The sequence below is a fragment of the Peromyscus leucopus genome, chromosome 22, assembly GCF_004664715.2.
Source record: "Peromyscus leucopus breed LL Stock chromosome 22, UCI_PerLeu_2.1, whole genome shotgun sequence".
NCBI classification, from domain to species: Eukaryota; Metazoa; Chordata; class Mammalia; order Rodentia; family Cricetidae; genus Peromyscus; species Peromyscus leucopus.
The window spans coordinates 27,120,559-27,142,804 of NC_051081.1; the positions used below are offsets into that span (position 1 = coordinate 27,120,559).

The following is a 22,246-nucleotide window of genomic DNA, read 5'->3' on the forward strand; positions in this document are numbered from 1 at the left end:
TGTACACTTCAATTATTTCAATTATTTTATTCCCCTCCCCCATAAAATTTACAGAGCTGTTTAGTAGTACAAAGGTCTAGTTGCTGTGCATAAAAGAGCTTTATTTGGGGCTGGATAGATGGCTTAGCTATTAAGAGAGTGAGAGCCCAGGCTGGTCTTCAGCTTTTGATTTTCCTGTCTCCACCTTGGGAAGTGGCTTACACACTTACACCACCTTGCCTGGTTTCATGCAGTGCTTGGGATAGAACCCACGGCTTTAAGCATGCCTGGTCAGTATTTTGCCAACTGAACCACATCATGTCCCCAGTTGAGATAATTTCTTTCTTTTGTTCATTCGTTTGTTCATTTGTTTGGTTGGTTGGTTTTGTCTTTTTGAGACAGCGTTTCTCTGTGTAGTCCTGGCTGTCCTGGAACTCACTCTGTAGATCAGGCTGGCCTTGAACTCACAGAGATCCTCTTTCCTTGCCTCCCAAGTGCTGGGACTAAAAGTGTGTGCCGCCACCACCTGGCTCTGAGATATTTTCTTTACATATTTGTATCAAACTGGGGTTTTTGTTTGTTTTACTTTTACTACCATTTCTAGGTTTTACAATATTTTTATTTCCTTCTCACTGTGTAACTTGATTTGATAGGTCTTTGTCCTGGAGGAAAATTCTCAGGCTAGTGAAAAATGAAAAAAAAAAAAAAATGTCTTTATTCTTAATTCTGTTGCTCTAAAGGGAATCCAGTAGAGTTACTTAATCATACAGAGTTTTATTACTAAAATTTGAGTTAAAAAACAGTTTCTATTGCCCTAAAACATAAAAAAAGTTACAGTTTTCATATTCTTAACCTTATAGTGTTTATTAGACACTGTTTATGAATTGTTGGGTTGCCTAAACGTCAAATAAGTCAGTTTTATTGTGCTTTAACATCTCCAGATGAAGGCAATGAGACAGAGGTGCAGCCACAGCAGAACAGCCAGTTAATGTGGAAACAAGGCCGGCAGCTGCTCAGACAGTAAGTACCCAAGGTGAAACGGAAAACTTGCTGAACGTGAGAGCATTCTTTTCATGCCTTTTTGTTTGTATTTTTAAAAAAGATTTATTTATTACGTATACAGTGTTCTGCCTTCATATATGCCTGCAGGCCAGAAGAGGGCACCAGATCTCATTATAAATGGCCGTGAGCCACCATGTGGTTGTTGGGAATTGAACTCAGGACCTCTGGAGGGGCAGTCAGTGAGTGCTCTTAACCTCTGAGTCATCTCTCCAGTCCCCATGTTTGTATTTTTAACTCGTAAGTTTCTCCTGTATTATACCATTGCTGAGAGGAGTAAATAGTAATATGGTTTAAAAAAACTTGATGTACTATTTGTTTTTCATATTTACATCCCCCCCCACACACACACTGTTGGAATTCATGTCGTTAAGAGAATTCTGTGTTGTCATTATTCTCCTTTCATCAACATCTAAGCATAGACGTTTCACTACAAAGCAGTAAGGATTCCCGTATACATTTCCGTTACAAGCCTTCTCCGGCGTTGGCGGACTCTGGATCCCCATTGTGGAGGTCCTGCCTAACATCTCCTTCTCCTAGTACATGACTGGGGCTCTCTAGAGGCTTGATGTCAGTTGAAGACTAGACCTGTAGTCTTGGAAACGGTGTACAGATCTATGCCAGAGTAGAAGGAAATTTGTTGTGCTTTGGACTTTTGGGATGGCTTATTAGTAGTTTATTTTAAAGATTTCCAGGGTAGATCAGTGCCATCCGTTCCTTTTGACTATAGAAAGAGAATAGTACAATATCTCATACCTGTCTTTTATCTAGACAAAGTTAGAAAAAAATTAAATTATTAACTGGAGTTTCATTACTGTTCTCACTTGAGTCTTAAATATAACATGTATTTTCCTTTTTAAATTCATTTCTGGTACAATGAATATTTTGGTATTGTGAATTGCCAAGCGAAGCAAGTCGTCTCCTTCTGAGCCACACATACCTCCTATTGGCTTGTTTACTCCCTTCTTTATTGACATGATCTCATTAAGTCATCTAGACTAGCCTTGAATTTGTAATGTTCCTTCCCGAGTCTCCTCAATAGCTTTAGTTACAGGTGTATGCCACTATTTCTTATGCTTTTTCAGTTTTTAAGACGATATGTGCTCTTAAAATGCTGATTTGGGAGGCTGGAGAGATGACTCAGCACTTAAGAGCACTTTCTGCTCTTGCAGAGGACCTGGGTTCTGTTCCCAGCACCAACATGGCGGCTCACAACTCTCTGTAACTCCAGTTCCAGGGGATTTGACACCTGCTGCTGGTGCCTCGGGCACTAGGCACACACGTAGTGCACAGATAAGCATGTGGGCAAAACACACATACACATAAAACTGTAATTTTTTTTTTTCCCATTTCCAAGACAGTGTTTCTCTGTGTATCCCTGACTGTCCTGGAACTCGTTCTGTAGACTTGGCTGACCCTGAACTCATAGGGATCTGCCTTCTCTGCTGGGATTAAAGGGGTACATCCCCGTCCTTGTCCCTGCTTATAAAATAGTAATGATTTTTAAAGGGCTGATTAGTCTTTGTTCATAAGAAGTGGTTTCATAGTAAACTAAGAAATTTTCAAAAGTTTAAGAGATTCATTACCTACTTCTCAAAAAGGTGACATTTTATCCGTAAGCTGTGCACTATTTAATGGCCAAGCAGTGGCCAAGCAGTTTTGAAACAGAAGTTTGTGATTTAGTTTTGTTGCTAAAGTAAGGTACATATCAAATATTAATTACTCAACATAGAAAAATGGAATGGAGATGGCCCAGTGGTTTCAAGCGCTGTCTGCTTTCTCAGAGGCCCTGGGTTTGGTTCCCAGAACCCACATGGTGACTCACCACCATTCGTAACTGCAGTTCCAGGGGACCCGATGCACTGTTCTGACTACTGCAGACACCAGGCACTTATGTGGTACGCCATACATGCATGCCTGCCTGCCTGCATGCAAAACATTCATACACATAAATAAACCTGAAATTCTTTAAGTACTACATTTTACTTTCTTATAGTAGTTTTCAAAAACATCTGATTAAATTCAATAAGTAGGAATTTATTATTTCAAAATTTTAAATCAAGGCTTTTTTGAAGATACTAAAAGGGACTGAAAAGTGAGCAACTTGATTTAATAAGACATATTGATCACATAGCTTTGTGAGGTGTCTTTCAGCTGTAGTAGCTATAAAAATGAAAGCCTGAAATAGGCTGAATTTAAACTAGCTGTCTTGTCAACCTTGGCTTTCGGCTTTCCTTCGATAGAATGCTCAGTTACTATATAAATAAATGATGTGTCATCATTATGTCGTGATATCGATGTCATTTCCTTTGTTCTGGTCCCACCACTGCCACTTTTGGTCTTTTAAAACACATTATTATTAATAAGCAGTTAGCATTGGGGCTCTTAGGTGTAGAGAGCTTTTGTATAGATCATGGGTGGTATTTGGGCTTCTTGATGATCATAGAAGTGGGTTGAGAGAACTAAGGCTGCATGTCACAGAAATGGCAGAAATGGACTTAAGACCCACATGTAACCGCATACTCTGTGCTCTTTTTTTCTGTGCCTCTGACTCCCTAGAACTACACATATTCACATGAGTCTGTATACCCCATGTCCCACAATTTGTCTATTTTGTTTTAGAATTTCTCAGGACAGAAACGTCTCTTCCACAAGTGACAGTTATGAAAAGTATTATCTTTTTCTATGTCATGGAAAGAAACCATTTAGACCAGAAACATTCTCCCCAGGTTTCAGTTAATGACACTTGACATAAGAAATGTTAAAGACAAGTGGAGCAACAGTTGTAAAGTAGGAATGGTAGAGTTTGGGAGGAGATTGTTCCATTCTTCCTGAAGAAAAAAGTGTGCTCTGCAATACACTGAAGAACAGTTTCTTCTTCGGATAAATGAATAGGGTTATTGTATAGTTCTTTGGTTTTCCTCAGTGACTGTAGAGGCTGGTACTGCAAGAGACAGCTCCATCTGCAGCTGGAATATTATTAAAAGTCTTACTGACATAGTACTGTTCTGTTAAGCCCTATGTAGTCAGTGAGTTTGAAGAAATACTTTTATTTACGCTTTAAATTTTACAATGCTAATTCCTGTGTGACTGAATTGTAAGGGTGGTCTTTGTGCAGGTATCTCCAGGAGGTCGGCTACACAGATACCATTCTAGACGTGAAATCCAAAAGAGTGCGAGCATTGTTGGGCTTTTCAAGTGACGTCACTGACAGGGAGGACGACAAGAACCAGGACTCGGTTATAAATGGCACAGAGGCTGAAGTTAAAGAGGCGGCAATGATTGGGTGAGTATTTGACTGGAAGTGGTTTTAGCTATAACTTGGCATTGAACTTTTAGATGGTGACTTAGTCATAATTTAATTTTGGTTAATTGAATATTATAATTTAAAAGTTTAGTTTAGTTAGAAACCTTTATAATTATTTTAATTCAGGAACATAATTTTTATGTATGGTATTTTTATTTGCTTTAAATTGAGGTACTTAACAGATTTTAGTATCTTAAAGCTCTGTTATCCACTGTTAGAATCTCATAAAAGATGTTGAAATTAAATACAAATCTGTAAGAATGTTTATTGATGAACCAGAAATCAGAAAGTAAATCTTTTCTTAGTCATTTCATTTATAGCATAATCTTGTTCCTTATCTTTCCTTTGATATAAAATATCTATTTTAAATATATGTATATATGTATATACACTTACATACACATATATTTTGAATTAATAAATTGTGAAAATTCACAAGTTATTTGAACTATTTGATTTTTGTTTCAGACCACAGATCATAGACATACACATAGTTTTACTTAATTGAGCATAAATAGTTCAATAGAGGTTACTCTTTATTAGAAAAATTTCTCATAAATCTTCACTGAATAAAAAAATTTCAAAGATTCTGTGAATGTCTAAGTCTATGTTGACTATGTTTTATTTAATTCCTATTTAGGCTAAAAGAATGGTTGATTGAATTCTATAAATTTCTTTGGGAAAACAGTTCTTGTTATTTGAAACATAAAACTATAGAACTAATGGTTCAAAATAAAAATGTTGTAAACAAATGCCATTGTGCCATTTTAAAATGTAGCAGTTCTCTTTGGAGATGTACCACATGTGCGTGCATGAACAGTCGTATTTTCCCTTTTACATCAGTAGGTTTGTTATGTAGTTACGGGGACTTACACAGAGGTCAAAGTAGGGTTGCGGAGGAGAAACAACAGAACGATGGAGGCGGAGCTACTTGAAAATGATGTCTGTATTTTTAAAGCAGCACATTAAGGTTAACCTGGAGGTCAGTCTGTGCCAGTTCAGAAGGGGCTGTGTGTTAGAGCTGGTCTTCAAAACAGATGGGACCGAAGTGCTCAGACACTTCTTGCCCGTCTTTCTCAGTTAATCCACAGAACTGCAATAGATGTAGATCGTAATCTAGTTAGGGGATCATGTATAATAGAAACATAAATTACTGAAACCTATCAGCCATTCGTTTTTATGGGGACATTTTGAAAGATTAGCTGATTATGGTTGTATGTGTTTTAAACCAGAAAATCTGACTTAACGGATTCTGCCTCCGTGCTGGACAATTTCAAATTCCTTGAAAATGCAGCTGCAGATTTCAGTGATGAAGATGAGGACGAGGACATTGATGGAAGAGAGAAAAGTGTCATTGATACTTCAACAGTGAGTTAGAGAACTCATTTCAACTTTTTTAGGTGCCATAATGCATATGTGAAAAAAACCCCATCCTTTAAATCTTGAACCCTTAAATTCTTTTCATGAATGTGGAGCAAGTAGAACGTTTTTATTACTGACTTTAATTTCAGTAATATTTTTAGTATAGAGTCTTTCCCATAGAACGCTCAGACTTTCTGTTAACTCACTAAACAGGGCAGCATCTCCATGCTGAACGCTGCGTGTTGCAACAGTGCCCTGGTGTTGATAATCACGACAGGACTGACGGACGGACGGCGGTGCCTGATGGAAGCTAGCAGCAGCTCTGAAGCTTGTAGTTTTTGTCTCTCTTGGGGGAGCTGCTATAACAGACCGTGTCCACAGCCTCAGAACTCCTGCGTGACTTTCGGCAGTGGTTTTCTTCAGTCTGTGTTCTAAGTTGATTGACTTTCCCATACATTTCCTACAAGAAGTAGCTGGAGGCTGCTGCTGCTTCTTTCTCTACTCTCTTCCCTCTTCCTTTCTTCTTTCCTTTGTTTCTCTTTCTCCTGAAGTCAGAGATGAAGACATGCTTCACTCTGGTTAGCCAAGTGTGTGCACTTTCTCTCTGCACTGAACATTTACACTGCGGATCCTAGCCCTGTCATAGATATGTTTAATATTAAGTAGTCACTCAGAGTTTCCTTCAGAAAACAAATTATAATAGTATGTACTGGCCTAATTATCTCAAAGTGTATGGCTTCTTACAGTTTTTGGTGTGATGATTGCTTTGAGATATCATTTTCTTATCAAAATATTTTATTCATAGCCTAGTAGCAAATAACTCATGTTATGTTTCTTTGTTGTTGGTAATTATATCAATTTAAATATTGCTTTCCTAGTTCCTAGCCATTTAATTTCTTTTTCTGTAATGAGATTCATAAATACTGATCGCATTCCAGTTAGTACAGACCATAGGATATTGTGAGTGTGCGTGAAGGTACATCTGCTGGGAACAGATTTACCCTTTACCCATTTAGATACTGGGTTCAGTAAGCTTTTCTCCCTCATCTTCACCCCATCTAGGCATTGAACCCAGGGTCTTGTGTTTACTAGACAAATGCAACACCCCAGCCCAAGAAGAAAAGGTATTTAAATGACTGGGTATTTTTCTTAACGATTTTATTAAGTTTTACATCATGTTACATTAATTTTCAAATTAGCTATAGCCTGATAGATACATGCCAAAAGGATTTTTAAAGGCATTTACTGTATAGAATGGTAAGCATGACTTGGAAAATGAATCACATTCTGTACAGTGAAATTTGTCCTTTTAAAATGCTCATAGAGCAAGTAGGTTTTTAAAAACATTGTTTTAAGGTGAGGCATGGTGATGCACACCTTTAATCCCAGCACTTGGGAGACAGAGACAAGCGGATCTCTGTGAGTTCTTGGCCATCTTGGTCTACACAGTGAGCTCTAGGACAGCCAAGACTACACAGAAAGACTCTGTTGTTGTTGTTTTTTAAATAAAGAAGTTTAATAATTTAAGCTGGGAGGGTGCTGTTGGCTGCAGTTGGCTGTTGTGTGCACGGTGTCTCTGGCCACACCCTCTTCTTTCTCTCTGCTTGACTTCAGGCTTTGCTTGTTCCTGTGTTGCTGTCTAGAGCTTCCATCTTTTGTTCGCCCTCTCCCCTTACCACATCATCAGCATATCATCCTCATCGCCTGAGAATAGTTAGGGTCCTGAAATCATACATGCATTAAAGTGGTATCTCTTTCTGTGTAAGGGGTAATTTCTGCAGGAACATTTGCCCTCTTCAAGAACTTAGGAGGAAACAACAGTGGAATTAAGAACTGTGAGGTGCTGTGTTAGTAATTGGGGAATGCCGATTCCTTTGGTACTAGTCACTAGGATTCTAGTGACTTTCAAAGTTGTCCTTTTTCCTAACCTGCTTGAAACTCAATCTAACCTATAACTCATACTTCTTTTTTTAATCCTTTTTTATGTTTTTAATTGAAATAAAATGTTATCACTTTCCCCTTCCCTTTCTTTCCTCCACTACCGCCCCAGCTACCCATCCTCGAAACCCTCCCATGTCCTCTCTGCACTCTTAAGTTAATGGGCTCTTTTTCTTTAACTGTTATTGTTACATGTGTATGTGTGTACACGTATGTATACTCAGTATATGTAGACACAGTATTCTGTAGACACAGCTTGCTGAGTCTGTGGTTGTTTGTGTGTGTATGGTTTCAGAGCTGACCGCTCTGCACTGAACAACAGTAAGGGGGCGCATCCATGGGAGGGGTCAATTCTCCTTCCCCCAGCAGGTACAGTTGCTTCTAGGTCTTGATCTAGGGATGGAACTGGATGAAATTTCATGTTAACATGTCCTTTGCGTTGCTATTGTTCTTGTCCTGTTTGCAGCCATGTCTAGGACAGAGTTTCCCTTGCTTCACAGTGGACTTCTAATACTCTCTCTCCTACAGGCTCCACCCCAGCTGCCATAGATGCAGGAGCTGGGATGTAGATGTATCCATTGGCGCTGGATTCCCCTTGATCTGTTGATCTCTGTGTTGTGTACGGTTGTGGTTTTCTGTAATAGTCTCCACTGCAGGGGAGGAAAGTATTACTATTACAGATTTTACCCCTTCCTATTTACTGTTCATATATTCCTTTGGCAGCCACAGTTCCTGGTTTTTTTGTTTTTGTTTGGTTGTTTGTTTATTGATACCTAAACATAAGAAAACACAGGACTTTGGTTTGTTTATTTAAAATGATCTGTAATGATGATGATAGACTTGGTGCCTATCTCATTTTGTTTAAGGTTACCTAGAAGCATGTTTGTCCTAGGAGTTGCTTTTGTGACTTAATACCATGTTTTAGTAATAACTAAAGCCCCAATTCTAAGACATTAAGATCTCTGAGGTTCCAGGTACTATTTCTGGATTTTCCCTGTCCTTTGGTTAGGCAGTGAGAACAAGGACTCTTCGTCTTGACGCCAGTGATGGCCTCTCTGAAGAAAGCTGCTTTCCTAAGAGTCAGAGAGACACAAGCCGCTAGGAGTAGCTGGTGCATTTATGTGTGGAGTTGTGAGGGTAGGGTAGCCTGTTGTGCCACTCCTGTTGTTGTTGTTTAATGGTTTTTATTTTATGTGTGTGGATGGCTTGCCTGTTTGTCTGAGCGCCATGTGTGCTCCGTGCCCATGGAGGCCACAAGAGAGCATTGGATCCCCTAGATCTGGAGTTACAGACAGTCATGAGCCATCAGGTGGGTGCTGGGACTTGAACTCAGGCCCTCTGGAAGAGCAGCCAGTGCTCTTAACTCCTGAGCCATCTCTTCAGTTCTGGTACCACACTTCAGGGACATTTTTATACCCGAGTGTTGCTGTTCAGTCAAAACTAGAACAAGTTATCGGGACCACTATGGGCTCTCTGCTCAGAACCTGCTGGCTTGTCTGACGGGTTTTGTTGTTGTTGTTGTTGTTTATTTTTGTATTTAATGGGTTTGCTAGATGTTAGGTTGAGAAGTACTGTAAGCATGAAAATATTCTTGGTTTTAGAGTAATGTTTAGGTAATAACGCTAAACAGAGAATTACAACCTCATTAAAGAATTCATGATTTTTCCTGTTGAGTTCTCTGTAAACAAAGACAATGAAGATTGGCACAGAGCACAGGCTGTTGGGTTCATCACTCACTAGTAGGTTTACCTTTGAAAACTACTGGATCTGTGGTTCCAGGAATATTTTTTAAATGTGTAAAAGTGAATCATTACAATTCTGTATTAAGTCTGAGTTATCTCCTTCTGCATTATCAGTGTTTTAGGGGGAGGGATACTGAATCTATGAAGATCTTTTGAGCTGGGAGCTTGGTACTTGACTGTCATCCCATTGTTCTGGAGTCAAGAACAGCTCAGTTTCAAGGCTAGCCGGGGCTACATAGTAAGATGAGAAATAAAATAGAGCTGTGAGAGAAGTTGAGGATAGTAGAAAGACTATAGGAACCCTGCAGTGTTTTTATGGTCCCTAAGACATTCATTTCTGAGTTTGTAGTTGTGACATGGGTTTTGTGAGGGCACGTTGTAGTTACCTCATCTATATTCTGGAAACATTTCAGTTTCAGGAATGTGTCCTGTCTGGGTTAAATTAGAATGTCTGAAGGCTTCACAGACTGTATCTAAGGAATGTTAGAGTTAATTGCTCTCATAACATGAGTGTAATCTGTGTAACTTAAGTACAAATTTTACTGATCCATTGAGACTCTATCTATCTATCTATCTATCTATCTATCTATCTATCTATCTATCTATCTATCTATCTATCTATCAGTTTAAGTAAGCTATCATACCTTTGAACAAAGTTTAAATTACTGCTTAAGATGTACAATATTTGCTTTTAAAAAATACAATGTGTTTTTCACTGAGTTAAGTATTACAGTTTTTTTTCCATTTGAAGTGAAAAAAATTTTTTTTAATTTTATTTTATAATTTAATTTAATCTTACATATCAGCCGCGGATTCCCTTGTTTTCCTCCCTCCTGCAGTATTACAGTTTTTTAATACAGCAGATACATACTGAAGAAAACAGTTGCTTTGCTTACTCAGTTATAAGGGGATGCTGTCACCTTTTTGTAAATGCATACTATTACTAGTATTGAGTTTGACCTGTGTCCCTCCCTTTGTTAGATTGTTCGGAAGAAAGCATTGCCTGATACCAGTGAAGATCGCGACACAAAGGAAGCTCTGAAGGAGTTTGACTTCCTCGCCGCCTCAGAGGAAGGCGACAGTGAATCCAGGAGTGCGGGCGACGGGACCGACTGGGGTAAGGAGTGTCCTGGAGCCGGCCGGAGGGCCGAGGGCGTGCAGAGTTAGTGTGTTGTCACCAGGAGGGCAGCACTCCGACTCGGAAAGGTCACACGTCAGTGATTGTCTAGGGTGTGTGGTTACCTGTAAGAAAATTGTATAAACTATTTCCTCCTCCTCCTCCTCCTCCTCCTCCTCCTCCTCCTCCTCCTCCTCCTCCTCCTCATGTGTAAGAAAGACAGCATGAAGAGAATTTGAATTAAAACACAGGTTATTTTGCTTTCTGCTCAGACAAGTAGAACCCGCTGGTCTAGATTTTGGGCGAAACTTGAGTATGAGAATGTAATAGAGGTTTTCTTATGTCTTACGTCTTCTACGTAAAACAAATTATATTAAAAAATTATCGTTTCGCCGGGCCGTGGTGGCGCACGCCTTTAGTCCAGCACTTGGAGCAGAGCAGGTGATTCTGTGAGTTGAGCAGCTGGCTACAAAGCGAGTCCAGAAAGCAAAGCAACAGAGAAACCCTGTCTCGAAAAACAAAAAAAACAAACAAACAAAAAAAAAATTATCGTTTCTGTGCTTTTTCAGGTTTTTATAGATTATGTAGGCACAGTTTTGGGGGTTTTGTTCAGAATGCTTTAAATTGCTCTAAATATCTAAAACTTCTAGCGAGCATTAACACAAATATTTGGGGAGAACTGTGATAGATTATTGTAGTACTTTAAAGAATTGTGATAAATCCTTCAAAAGTGATCAGTTTGTCAGGTTTGTGTATATGTGCGTAAAAGAGAGAAAGAAAAAGAAGGGAGCTGCCTAGTATTTGCTCAAGTGTTTATGGAGAGAATGTAATGTCAGTTGTAAGATTGTTTTAAGTGTACCTCTGAAAAAGCTTCCGTAGTGTTCGTGAAAGATGAACCATTGATTTCTTTGTTTGAAATACTTCCTTAATATTTTGTCCATAATGATCAAGGTTTCTATAAACATGACACAAATACTATTTTATGGAATTGTTGAGTGCCATTTAGATGTAGATGTACCACATTATGAGCTTTTCACTGGTTTTTGTTCAGGCAGCTACTTTAAGTGTTAATCCAGTAGATTCAGGAACTGGAACCCAGACTAATTCTACAACATGGTATTATTTACGTCCAGCAAAATCTTACTTCACACTTTCAGCTACAAACATTAGAAATACTAATTTGAGCCCTAATTTTTAAAAAATACTTGTTCTCTGAAGAAAAGAAATGAAATAATTCTAAAAAGGAAAAAAATAAGATACATTTTTCTTTTTAACGTACATTAAAAATTTTCTTTCTTCACACTTGTTTGACATTCATAGTGACTGGAAAGGCTCTTTTGGGTAAGTTCAGGGAACAGGCTTCCTAATATTTTTTTAATAATAAAATCCCTGTCTTCTAGCTTTTTTTCTATTGGAACTCTGTACAATGAAAACTCCTTACAGTCACTTTAAAGGGGAAAAATATTTCTCTGTACACTGTGTGTATCTCAGTACACAGGTCTGTACACTGTGTGTATCCCAGTACAGATCTGTACACTGTGTGTATCCCAGTACACAGGTCTGTACACTGTGTGTCCCCATACATAGGTCTGTACACTGTATGTCTTAGTACACAGGTCTGTACACTGTGTGTATCCCAGTACACAGGTGTGTACACTGTGTATCTCAGTGCACAGGTCTGTACACTGTGTGTATCCCAGTACACAGGTGTGTACACTGTGTATCTCAGTGCACAGGTCTGTACACTGTGTATCTCAGTACACAGGTGTGTACACTGTGTATCTCAGTGCACAGTTGTCTGTTATTCTACATGTGTACTGTGTATCTCAGTGCACAGGTCTGTACATTGTGTGTATCTCAGTACACAGGTCTGTCATCATGTGTATCCCAATACACAGTCTGGAAGAGTCAGATGCTCTGACCAGTTCTTTTTTCTGTTCAGGATAAACCACACACCCCCACCACCTAATCAAAGCCCACTGCCGTGTTAGAGGTATTTGTGGATACTCCTGTTGGGGTGCTAAGCAAGTCACTAGTGTAAGATCTACTTTTTATTTTCGTTGAAATCTGTGAGAGGAGGGAGCTGTTATGCGTTTGGACCCTGCTGTCTTCTCAGTCCTCTGGACTCAATGAAAAGTGCTTTCTAGCGCTTGTTGGCAGGGTTTTGCCCCAGAACCAGTAAATACTACAATTCTCATGCAGTAATGTTAGCAGTGATAATTTATTAGATTTTTTAAATAGCCTTTATATTTCATTACATCGTGTAAATTTTCTACTTGTATAGTTACCTTTCAGATCTACCTTCAGGGCATTGTCAGGAACTGAAGCTGTCCTGTCACTGTGTCCGTCCGTCCGTCCCCTCACCCCCTCACCACTTTTTACTCTTTTTTAAAAGCAAAATCTAGTATTATTTCAGATAACTACAATAAGGAACACAACAGGTATCTGAGGACATTTTTTTGAAAATCAAGGAGAAAATGCAGAAAGTCTCTCTGCCCTCTGCTCCTGCACTTATTTCTTGTGGCTTAGGTATTTTAGGTAACAACTTCCCAAGTGCAGGAGTTGGGCTTGCATAGCCCTATGCTATGGTGGGGTCTGAGAGAGCCCAGGTCTTCCATTGCTAGCCCTGTTGCAGGCACACTTGGTACTGGCTTTTCTGCAGGCACTTGAATTCTCCCTTGTATAAATCTCTGGCCAGAGGGCTGCAGCCCAGCGTTACTTGCCGTACACCAGGACACTTTAATTTAGTGATCATGTGCCACATCTGTTAGTGAGTGGGAGGGGGTAGAAGAAACTCGCAGACGACAGGAGATCTGTTTGCCAGGAGTTTGGCCTGGAATCTCATCTAAATTTTTGTCTTTAGATTTATTTCATTTTATCTGTATGAATGTTTTGCCTACATGTATGTCTGTGTACCATGTGCATGTCTGGTGCCCGAGGAAGTGAGAAGAGGCCATGAGATCCCTTGGAACTGGAGTTACAGATAGTTATGATTTACCCCTGTGGTGCTTACACTCAAAGCTCGGGTCCTCCAAAAGAGCAGTGAGTGCTCTTAACCCCCCTGAGCCATTGTTCCAGCCCCTGGCCTCAAGCTCTTCTCCTCCTCCTCCTCCTCCTTCTCCTCCTCCTTCTTCTTTTTTTAAAGAATTGTGTAATTGCGAGGCATGGTGGTGCACAACTTTAACCCGAGAACTTGGGGGCACAAGCAGGTGGATTTCTGTGGGTTCACGCCAGCCTGGGGCGTACAGTGAGTTCCAGGACAGCCGAGCGCTGTCATTATGAATCCCTCGAAACCATAAGAAAGGCTGGTGTTTTTTTTCTAAAAGATAAAATTATTCCAGTATTTAAGAGCAGCCAGTTTATTATTATGCCTTTAAGGCTACCAGATTGGCTTTGCAAGTAAAAGTGCTTGCTGCCAAACCTGGCAGCCTGAGTTTGATCCTTGGAACCTACTCCTGGCCTCCTCCACATGTGTGCTATGGCTCTTGGGATGGGGAGCACACATACACAAAGTAATAAATAAATAAGTAAATTTTTTGAAAGACTTGGTAAAAATTAGCATTTTTAAAAAGATTCATTTATTTTATGTATATGAGTGCTCTATGTGCATGCATGCCTTTATGTCAGAAGAGGGCATCAGATCCCACTAGAGATGATTTGTGAGCTGCTGGGAATTGAACTCAGGACCTCTGGAAAAGCAGCCAGTGCTCTTGACCACTGTGCCATCTCTCCAGCTGGGGGGGGGGGGCATTAGCATTTTTAAAATTGGTTATTCCTTCTGGAAACATAGACTATTCCTACTACGGAGAGATGTTATATCAGAGATCCAACAGACACTTTTCTGAATTAGATTGAAAGTTTAGTTGCTTTAAAAATAGATTTCTGTTTATTCTGATTTATTTCAGGTAATTCCAGTGTTATTTCAAAAAATAGACTGATCAAGTACTCAATGTACTGGGTCTTGTAGGTGAAAATCTTGCTCCTCTGATGCTCACTGGTGGATCTCGCATTGTTCATAAAATCAGTAGCACGTACCCAAAGCACAAACCTCCTTCTTCCTTCCTTCCTTCCTTCCTTCCTTCCTTCCTTCCTTCCTTCCTTCCTTCCTTCCTTCCTTCCTTCCTCTCCTCCCTCCCTCCCTCCCTCCCTCCCTCCCTCCCTCCCTCCTCCTTCCTTCCTTCCTTCCTTCTTTCCTTTTGACAATTTTTTTAAAAAGATGTATTTAATATCTTAATAATAACATAAAACAAAAATTAACACATCTGAGTTGAACAAGACAAACAGACAGAAGGAAAAGAGCCCAAAAGAAGGCATAATGACCGTTCACATATTCAGGAGTCCCATCGAAGCTCTAAACTGGAAGCCATAACATACATGCAGAGGACCAGGTGGAGACCCGTGCGGTACGGGCCCCATGCTTGCCTTTCAGCCTCTGTGAGTTCATGAGCTTTGGTCCTGCTGATTTAGAAGGCCTTGTTTGCTTGGTGTCCTCCATCCCCTCTGGCTCTTACACTGCCTTCTCTTCCGCAGGGTTCCCTGGTCATCTTTGAGAGGAGGCATTTGATGGAGACCTCCCATTTAGGGCTGAGTGTTCTGAGGTTTCTCACTGTCTGCATAGTGTCTGGCTGTGGGTCTCTGTATTTGTTCCCAGCTGCTGCAGGAGGAGGCTTCTCCGGTGATGGCTCGTCTGCTTCCCTGGCCGGAGTGGCCTGTCTAAAACTCTTGAATCATCATTGAAGATGATTTTGTGTAGTCTTTTAGTAATAATCTTCTTCTAACACTGTATACATAGGATATGAAATACATTGAAAATAATTATAACATGCTTGGACTTAATGAAATTTATTTTTTCTGTCTTTTTCAAAGGAAATATTTTGTCAGTTAGGAAATCGAATTGACCTTTGTTGTTACATTTTATATGTCTTGTATCTGAGTATAAAAATGGCTTTTTTTTTTTTTTTTTTGGTGAGTGATATTATGAAGAACATCATGGTGTCTTTTCAGACATTGATTTAGAGTGTTGGATATTTGATTGAAGAAAGACTGTTTGTCTCACTCTGTTTAGAAAAGGAAGATCAGTGTCTCGTGACCGAAGCCTGGAATGTGGACCAGGGAGTAATTACCAAACTGAAGGAGCAGTACAAAAAGGAGAGGAAGGGGAAGAAGGGGGTGAAGAGTAAGTGGAAACACTGTGTCTCTAAACCACAGACCCCGCATCTCCACACCTCCCCAGGCTTCTCCTCCATGTTCTCCTCAAACTACTTACTCTTCATTTCTGCTCCCGACCGCTGTCCTTTGCGCCATCTCTCAGGGGTTGAAATTAAGTGGCAGTGACGGTGAATTAAACAAAAATTGGATATGAATCTGGAATTTTAACAGAAATGTAAACCTCGTGTGAATGTCGGCCTATGCATGTGAACATAGGGATGCGTTGGCTTTGGAAGGTCTGTGCTCAGTCACAAGGATGTATATTTCCAGTGACAGTTTATAAATCTTATTTAAACTCGATGTGCCCTCAGTCCACCCGAGTTACTGCTTACACTTTCAGATCTTGAGACAAAAAGACGCTAATTTCTACCCCTGAACAGTCTGTGTGTTCACAACATGAACTTCATTTGCCCTCATTTCTATATGCTGTACAGGGCACATAATGTAATTGTCAAACATAATTGAAATGGTCTGTTTTCTAATGTAAATGTTTTGGCCAGCTTAATTAATAGCAGTATTACCAGTTACCTTTTCTTCTCTTTTCAATAAAATGTATGTAACATCAGAAACAGAAGCCAAAATTAAATTTATAGCCCTGTGGATCATATAACTCTTCATGCAAATGAAAAGCTTATCAATATATCTAGTTAAATATGTAAAGTAGAAAAATAAATCCTGTGAAGACCTTGATAAACAATATTCAACAGCTTTTTAGGGGCTGGGATGTAGCTCAGTTTTAGTGGTTCTTTAGAACGCATGCACAAAGCCTTGGACTCATCACTGAAACTCCGGAAACTGGGTGTGGCGACACACGTCCGTCATCCCAGCACTATGGCGGTAGAGACAGGAGGACCAGGAGCTCAAGGTCCTATTAGCTATGTAAGGAGTTAGAGAACATCCCAGGATACACGAGACCTCAAAAAAACAAAACAAAGCATCTTCACAGAGAGTAAGATTAAACTTCCTTCTTGTGCTTCTACTTATTGATGTGATAAACGTGGCTTTTCCCTTTCATGGCAATAGGATTTCATCCTTTGAGATGTGAAAATAGTACATCTATTTTCTACAAAATGAGATCAAAATCTAAATTTAGTGAGAAACGGATTTCTAAGTTGTGAAAGACTAGAAGGAAATGCTGTATTCCTTCATTGCTTTTTAATTATGGTAAAAACATATCAAGACCAGTCATTTCTGGCAGACCTTTTTTTTTTTTTTTTTTACACAATCTGGTAGTTTTCATTAAAACAATTAAATATTTATTTAAAATCTTAGAATTTTTAATTCATTGAAAAGTCTATGTCCATTATTGATGTTAGCACAATTTTAATAATTACTGAGAGATGAGATCATTTAGTGTTATCTCAAAATAGATAAAATCGGAATGAGAAAGATCAACATTAAAACAAAACTGTTTGATCCCTCTATTCAAATCTGCTAAAAACTTTAAACTTAAAAAAATATATTGAGACATGAATTGCTATGGCTTTTAGAACCAGTCCAAGTCAGTTAAACTAAAATGTTGAGGAAAATTTCTATATCATGCATTAGAGATTATTTCCAGATTAAATCAATGTCAATATATTTCTTTGGGTCATTATGTTATAAAATGAGTATCTTGGAATGTAAAGATCTTTTGATTGGAAAGGTAGCCAAGATTTGTGTAGAACTCATCTACTCTTACGTTGTGGTTAGAATTTAGCACTTCAGATCTAAAACTGCACCATTTGACTGGAATAGCCTTCCTATGAACAGAAGCAGTTGGATTCCCTGCACTTGGGGATTGAGATGCGGACTGAAATGTAGAGCACATGGGCTTTTTAAGTGGAGAAGTGTTAACTCTGGGGAGAAATGAAATGCCTTGCACTGAGGATGAGGAGTGTAGTCCAAGGTCAGCACATTAGGTACTGTTTTCACTTGTTATTTTGTTAAAACAGTTGTATGAGGACAAGTGAAGATCTGTGATAAAGAGAAAAAGGAAATAAAGCTTTGAATTGGTATACGGAACATTTAATTATAAGCTACCAAAATAGACTTTTTAATTGAGCTGTTACCCACTGTAAACTGGTTGTTTTTAATGGGTCTAGTGTCAGTATATCCAGTCAAATTGTGTACTCCAGTCATACTATCTTAAATTTTTCTAGGTGTTACTGAAAATTGCTTAGAAATAGTTGTATTCTTTGCTGGTATAGGAAATACCATAACGGACTATGGGTAAGATTTTCCCATTCTTAATTAAACTTGTAACAGGAAAAACTACCGAAGATCTGTTTCAGCCTCTATCCTATATAAAACAGTCAAAACAGGGATGTGGGAGAATGAAGAACCAAAGCCCAGGTAAGTAACCAGTAGGGCATGAGACTTCACGTGGGTTCCATTGCAGGATGTAGCAGTGAATGTAACTAAGCCGCAGGGGTCTATTGTTTACTGGAGTTCACATTTGGTTCATGATTTCTGATTGTCTTCATTTAGACCAGTAGTTGTTGATTTCTTATAGATAAGTGTGACTTTTAATGATACATACTGGACTTGACATTCTTTTCATGTAGTGCTCCCATTAACTTAATTTACAAAAATATATATTTAAATATAACTTTTCCAGAAATAGTCAACTCTTAAAATTTGAAAACTTTGAAAATAACTGCTCCTCATTGATCTAGTAGGGTGTTTGAAAGGTAGATGTTGGCAAATGTGAAAAAGTTTATTGTACAGTTTTTATGAAATGAGTGATTCTGTTTCCTCTTTCTTTCTCCTCTGCCCCCTCCCCCTTTTTGGCTAGGGCCCAATAGGTCAAAACTACAGGACATGCTTGCTAATTTGAGAGATGTTGATGAGCTTCCCTCACTGCAGCCCTCTGTTGGCTCCCCTTCCAGACCCAGCAGCTCCAGGCTTCCTGAACAGGAGATCAGTAGGGCAGATGAAGGTGAGCACCTGGACCTGTGGCTGGGGTGGGCGCCTTCACACTAACTCTGCACATGGCCACTTTCTTAAGTCGGGGGCTTGACTCCAGAACCAGCTCTTCCGTTTCCGGTTTAGAATATATGTAGCCTAGCTCCATTGACTGAACAAACTAATAACAGGCTTACTCCATTCCAACATTGAGAAAATTGAGTCTAAAAATTGGTACTAAATGTTCACTTTGAAAGACAACATACTTAATTTGTTATTGATTTAAAAAATGAAGGGACACTGGACATGGTGACACATGCTTTAATCCTAGCACTCAGAGGCAGAGGAAGCCAGTTCTCTGAGAGTTTGAGGCCAGCCTGGTCTACAGAGCAAGTTCCAGACCAGCCAAGGGCTGCATAGTGAGACCCTGTCTCAAAGCAACAACAGAATGAAGGGAAAGCTGTCTGTGTTCATATTTTCTGCTTCCTGTGTTTCCTGTTCCCTCTAGAAGACCTTATCCCCTTTGTATGGTTTTTAACATAGTTACAGCCATCATGTAGAGTGGTTCTATTTTGTTTTATGTTTAATATAAAATCATATATTAGCTGGGTGGTGGTGGTGCACAGCCTTTAATCCCAGCACTCGGGAGACAGAGGCAGGTGGATCTCTGTGAGTTCGAGGCCAGTCTGGTCTACAGAGTGAGTTCCAGGGAAGGCTCCAAAGCTACACAAGAAAAACCTGTCTTGAAAAACAAAACAAAACAAAACAAAAACAAAAAAAAGGACCCCAAAACATATATTGATAATTTTCAAGCTCAGCTTTAATGCTGTATATTATACTTTAGATTTGAAATAAAATTCTTTCTCTTGAATTTTTTGGTTGTTTCTAGTTTTTCACAGTGCAATTCTATGGCATACAAATACAAAAAAAATTCAGGGTTGGAGATGCCACTTTGTGATAGAGCATCCACCTGTCCCACAGGGCTCAGTTCTATCCCCTGCACTAGGGTAGAGGAGTGAGTGGAGGAGAGAGGTGAGGTGGGGCAAGGGAGAGAGTTTTTGCTTGAATATTTAATTGTCTGTTACTAAAGATTCTTCACCCAGCTTTCAGGAAAAGCTTCCCTGCTTGGTGTAGCATTTGAAATTCCAGTTAGTTTTCTAAAAGCTCATTAAGGGCACCATTGTAACCTGTTTCTTAACTTATGAGGCCAGTGAGAGCAAGATGCCCACCCACTTAGAGACCTGATGTCCCTGTTACTTTCTCTTCTGACCGCTGACTAGACCTTCCTAGAGTATTAATTAGTCAGTACTAATGACCTTCCTAGAGTATTAATTAGTTAGTACTAATCCACACAGTGGTCCGTCCCCAGAGCCTTAGGTTTTAGGGAGGAGGTCCTTTGTATGAAAATGTTAGAAATGAAAAAACAGGACAAACAAAAGACACCTGCTGAATGCCTAGTCTCCTAGGCACACATGAATTATTTGAAATTTTGGCCTGAAAATTACTGTTTGGACACTTGCACTCTGCAAACATGTGGGTTATTTGAACCCTCCAGATGATACGCTGCATTCTAGGTGAAGCCCATTTTTATTAATGCCACTCTTGTTTGTTTGTGGTTTGATAATAGTTTAATTCATATTTTGTTTTACACTGATAGTGATTTTCTTTTTTCTGACAAAGATTTTGAGTTTCTGCTACTACTACTACTAGCTTCTTGTCACTATTTATCCCCAGCTAACCTGAGCTTATTATGTAGACCAGGCTGGCCTTGAGGTTCATCTGCCTGTGCCTCCAGAGTGTTGGGATTAAAGGTGTGCACCACCACACCCAGATACCACCACTGTTTTTAAAAGCAAATAACTATTATTTAATGTGTTCAACAAGTAGCTATTATTAAACATGATTAGCTGAAGCACAGAAAAACAGCTTTTAAGTCTGCTGTGTACTCGATATGATTAACTCGCCTCTTTGTTCAAAAGATAACATCTTTTTAGCAAATGCCTTGAATTGTTAAATTTATCTTAAATGTTTCTAATCAGTAAAGCAACCTCCTCTGGAAAGGCAAGCTCTGGTGCCTTTTTGGAATTGTTTTCTTCATAAAATCTTAATTTAGCATTTTGCTTTTCATTGGCTCTTCAGTGATGCTTGTTGAAAACATTGAAGTGTGCTGTGTTCAGAGTTACAAAGTAAGAATGTTCAAGTTGATTTCACAGTAAAACTCCATCTCGAAGCACAGCTGACATCTATTAAAGTTCTGAAATGGATTTTAAAACCTCTTTACATGAAATAAAGCATGTGTACTAATGGGAACAGCGCATTAAATCTTCACACATCAAAATTAGCCACTCAAGAGGTAGAGGGTTCCCAAGGTGGAGCATCCTGTGGGGCCCCTTTAGCCACCCGTCACTAAATAATGCTGACTTTTCACACTGTGTATCTATTTTTCTCAAGTAGACACATTGTACAGTTTTCATTTTAAAATGTCTTCAGTATTCGAGCTTATAGAATTGATTAGTTTTATTTTGAATGAGACCAATAGTGTTCAACATATAGCAAGAACCACTTGTTAGTAGACTTCATAATTGATAGACATTATTTGAGTAATTAGCATGAAATATCAAATAGAAAATTTACTATAATCGTACTATTTTCTATATAATAATAAAGGAAAGGACAGTAAATTATTAGATTTGTTTCTGTTTTACTTTTCTAACTAGATGCTGCTGCTAGCAGGATAATGTATGAAAGAGCAGTCTTTAGGACTTTCTGCTCAGGGGATTTCACTGTTTACAGAGTTGTCTAACAGTAATGTAAGATAGGGGCATACCCCCTCTGGCCTGTAATTCTAGCACTTAAGAGGCCGAGGCAAGAGAATTGCCTTTGTTCTGGGCCAGCCTGGCTCCAAAAACAAAAATAGAGCAAACAGGAGTGCACATGGTCCCTTATCAGAAGTGTAATGCAAGAGGTGAGACTAGTAGTGAAGTGTCTGGATGTGTAACTGGGCTTTGTCTCCCTCAGTGGAAGCGCTGACGTTTCCTCCTTCTTCTGGGAAGTCATTTATCATGGGAGCAGACGAAGCCCTCGAAAGTGAACTGGGGCTCGGAGAATTAGCAGGCCTCACGGTGGCCAACGAGGCAGACTCGCTGGCCTACGATGTAAGTAGTTGTATTTTGTATGTCATCACTGTGTTGATAGAAAAAGATGGCGGAGGCAAAAACTTTTTCACAGGTGTGGGTCTCGGTTTAAAGTTTTAATTTCAAACTTTGCAAAGACGGATGTAAAAATGAGCTGACATTTTCTAAGTAACCCGGAGATTAAAGTTAGAGGCTTTGTCTAGATCTGTAGGTCACTATAGCGTGTGTGTGCCTTGGTTTTAGGTAGGGAAAGGAAGTCTCTTTTCCATTGCAAAGTATGAGCTGTGTTTTTGGTTAGGCGCCTGCGATCAGTTGATGTCTTACTTCCCAGCAGCGTTTGCCTGCCTCTTCAGTACATTATCCACTGTGGGCTCCCTGGGTAGCCCGGCCTTTCCTCACAGCCCGTTGACTTCTTTTCTACGTGTCCCTACAACAGAGCTTGTCCAAATTACCTAGTCTACAATGGCTAGAAGCAGAATTTCCCATCGCATACTTTTGTCCTCTCTCCCTAACC

General features: G+C 39.4%; 1 protein-coding gene across 2 annotated transcripts in view; it reads left to right on the forward strand.

Annotated features, from left to right (window-relative positions):
• The window catches only part of Strn (striatin), an 84,914-nt gene that overhangs the window by 44,626 nt on the left and 18,042 nt on the right, over positions 1-22,246 (forward strand). Inside the window, exons 4-11 of one of the 2 annotated variants that reach the window (XM_028873333.2) lie at positions 921-999; positions 4,157-4,324; positions 5,578-5,713; positions 10,369-10,504; positions 15,570-15,680; positions 17,960-18,046; positions 18,489-18,632; positions 21,617-21,753. In XM_028873333.2, the coding sequence (XP_028729166.1) occupies positions 921-999; positions 4,157-4,324; positions 5,578-5,713; positions 10,369-10,504; positions 15,570-15,680; positions 17,960-18,046; positions 18,489-18,632; positions 21,617-21,753 (998 nt within the window). The remainder of the gene's footprint in view (positions 1-920; positions 1,000-4,156; positions 4,325-5,577; positions 5,714-10,368; positions 10,505-15,569; positions 15,681-17,959; positions 18,047-18,488; positions 18,633-21,616; positions 21,754-22,246) is intronic. The other variant, XM_028873341.2, reaches the window with a different exon arrangement.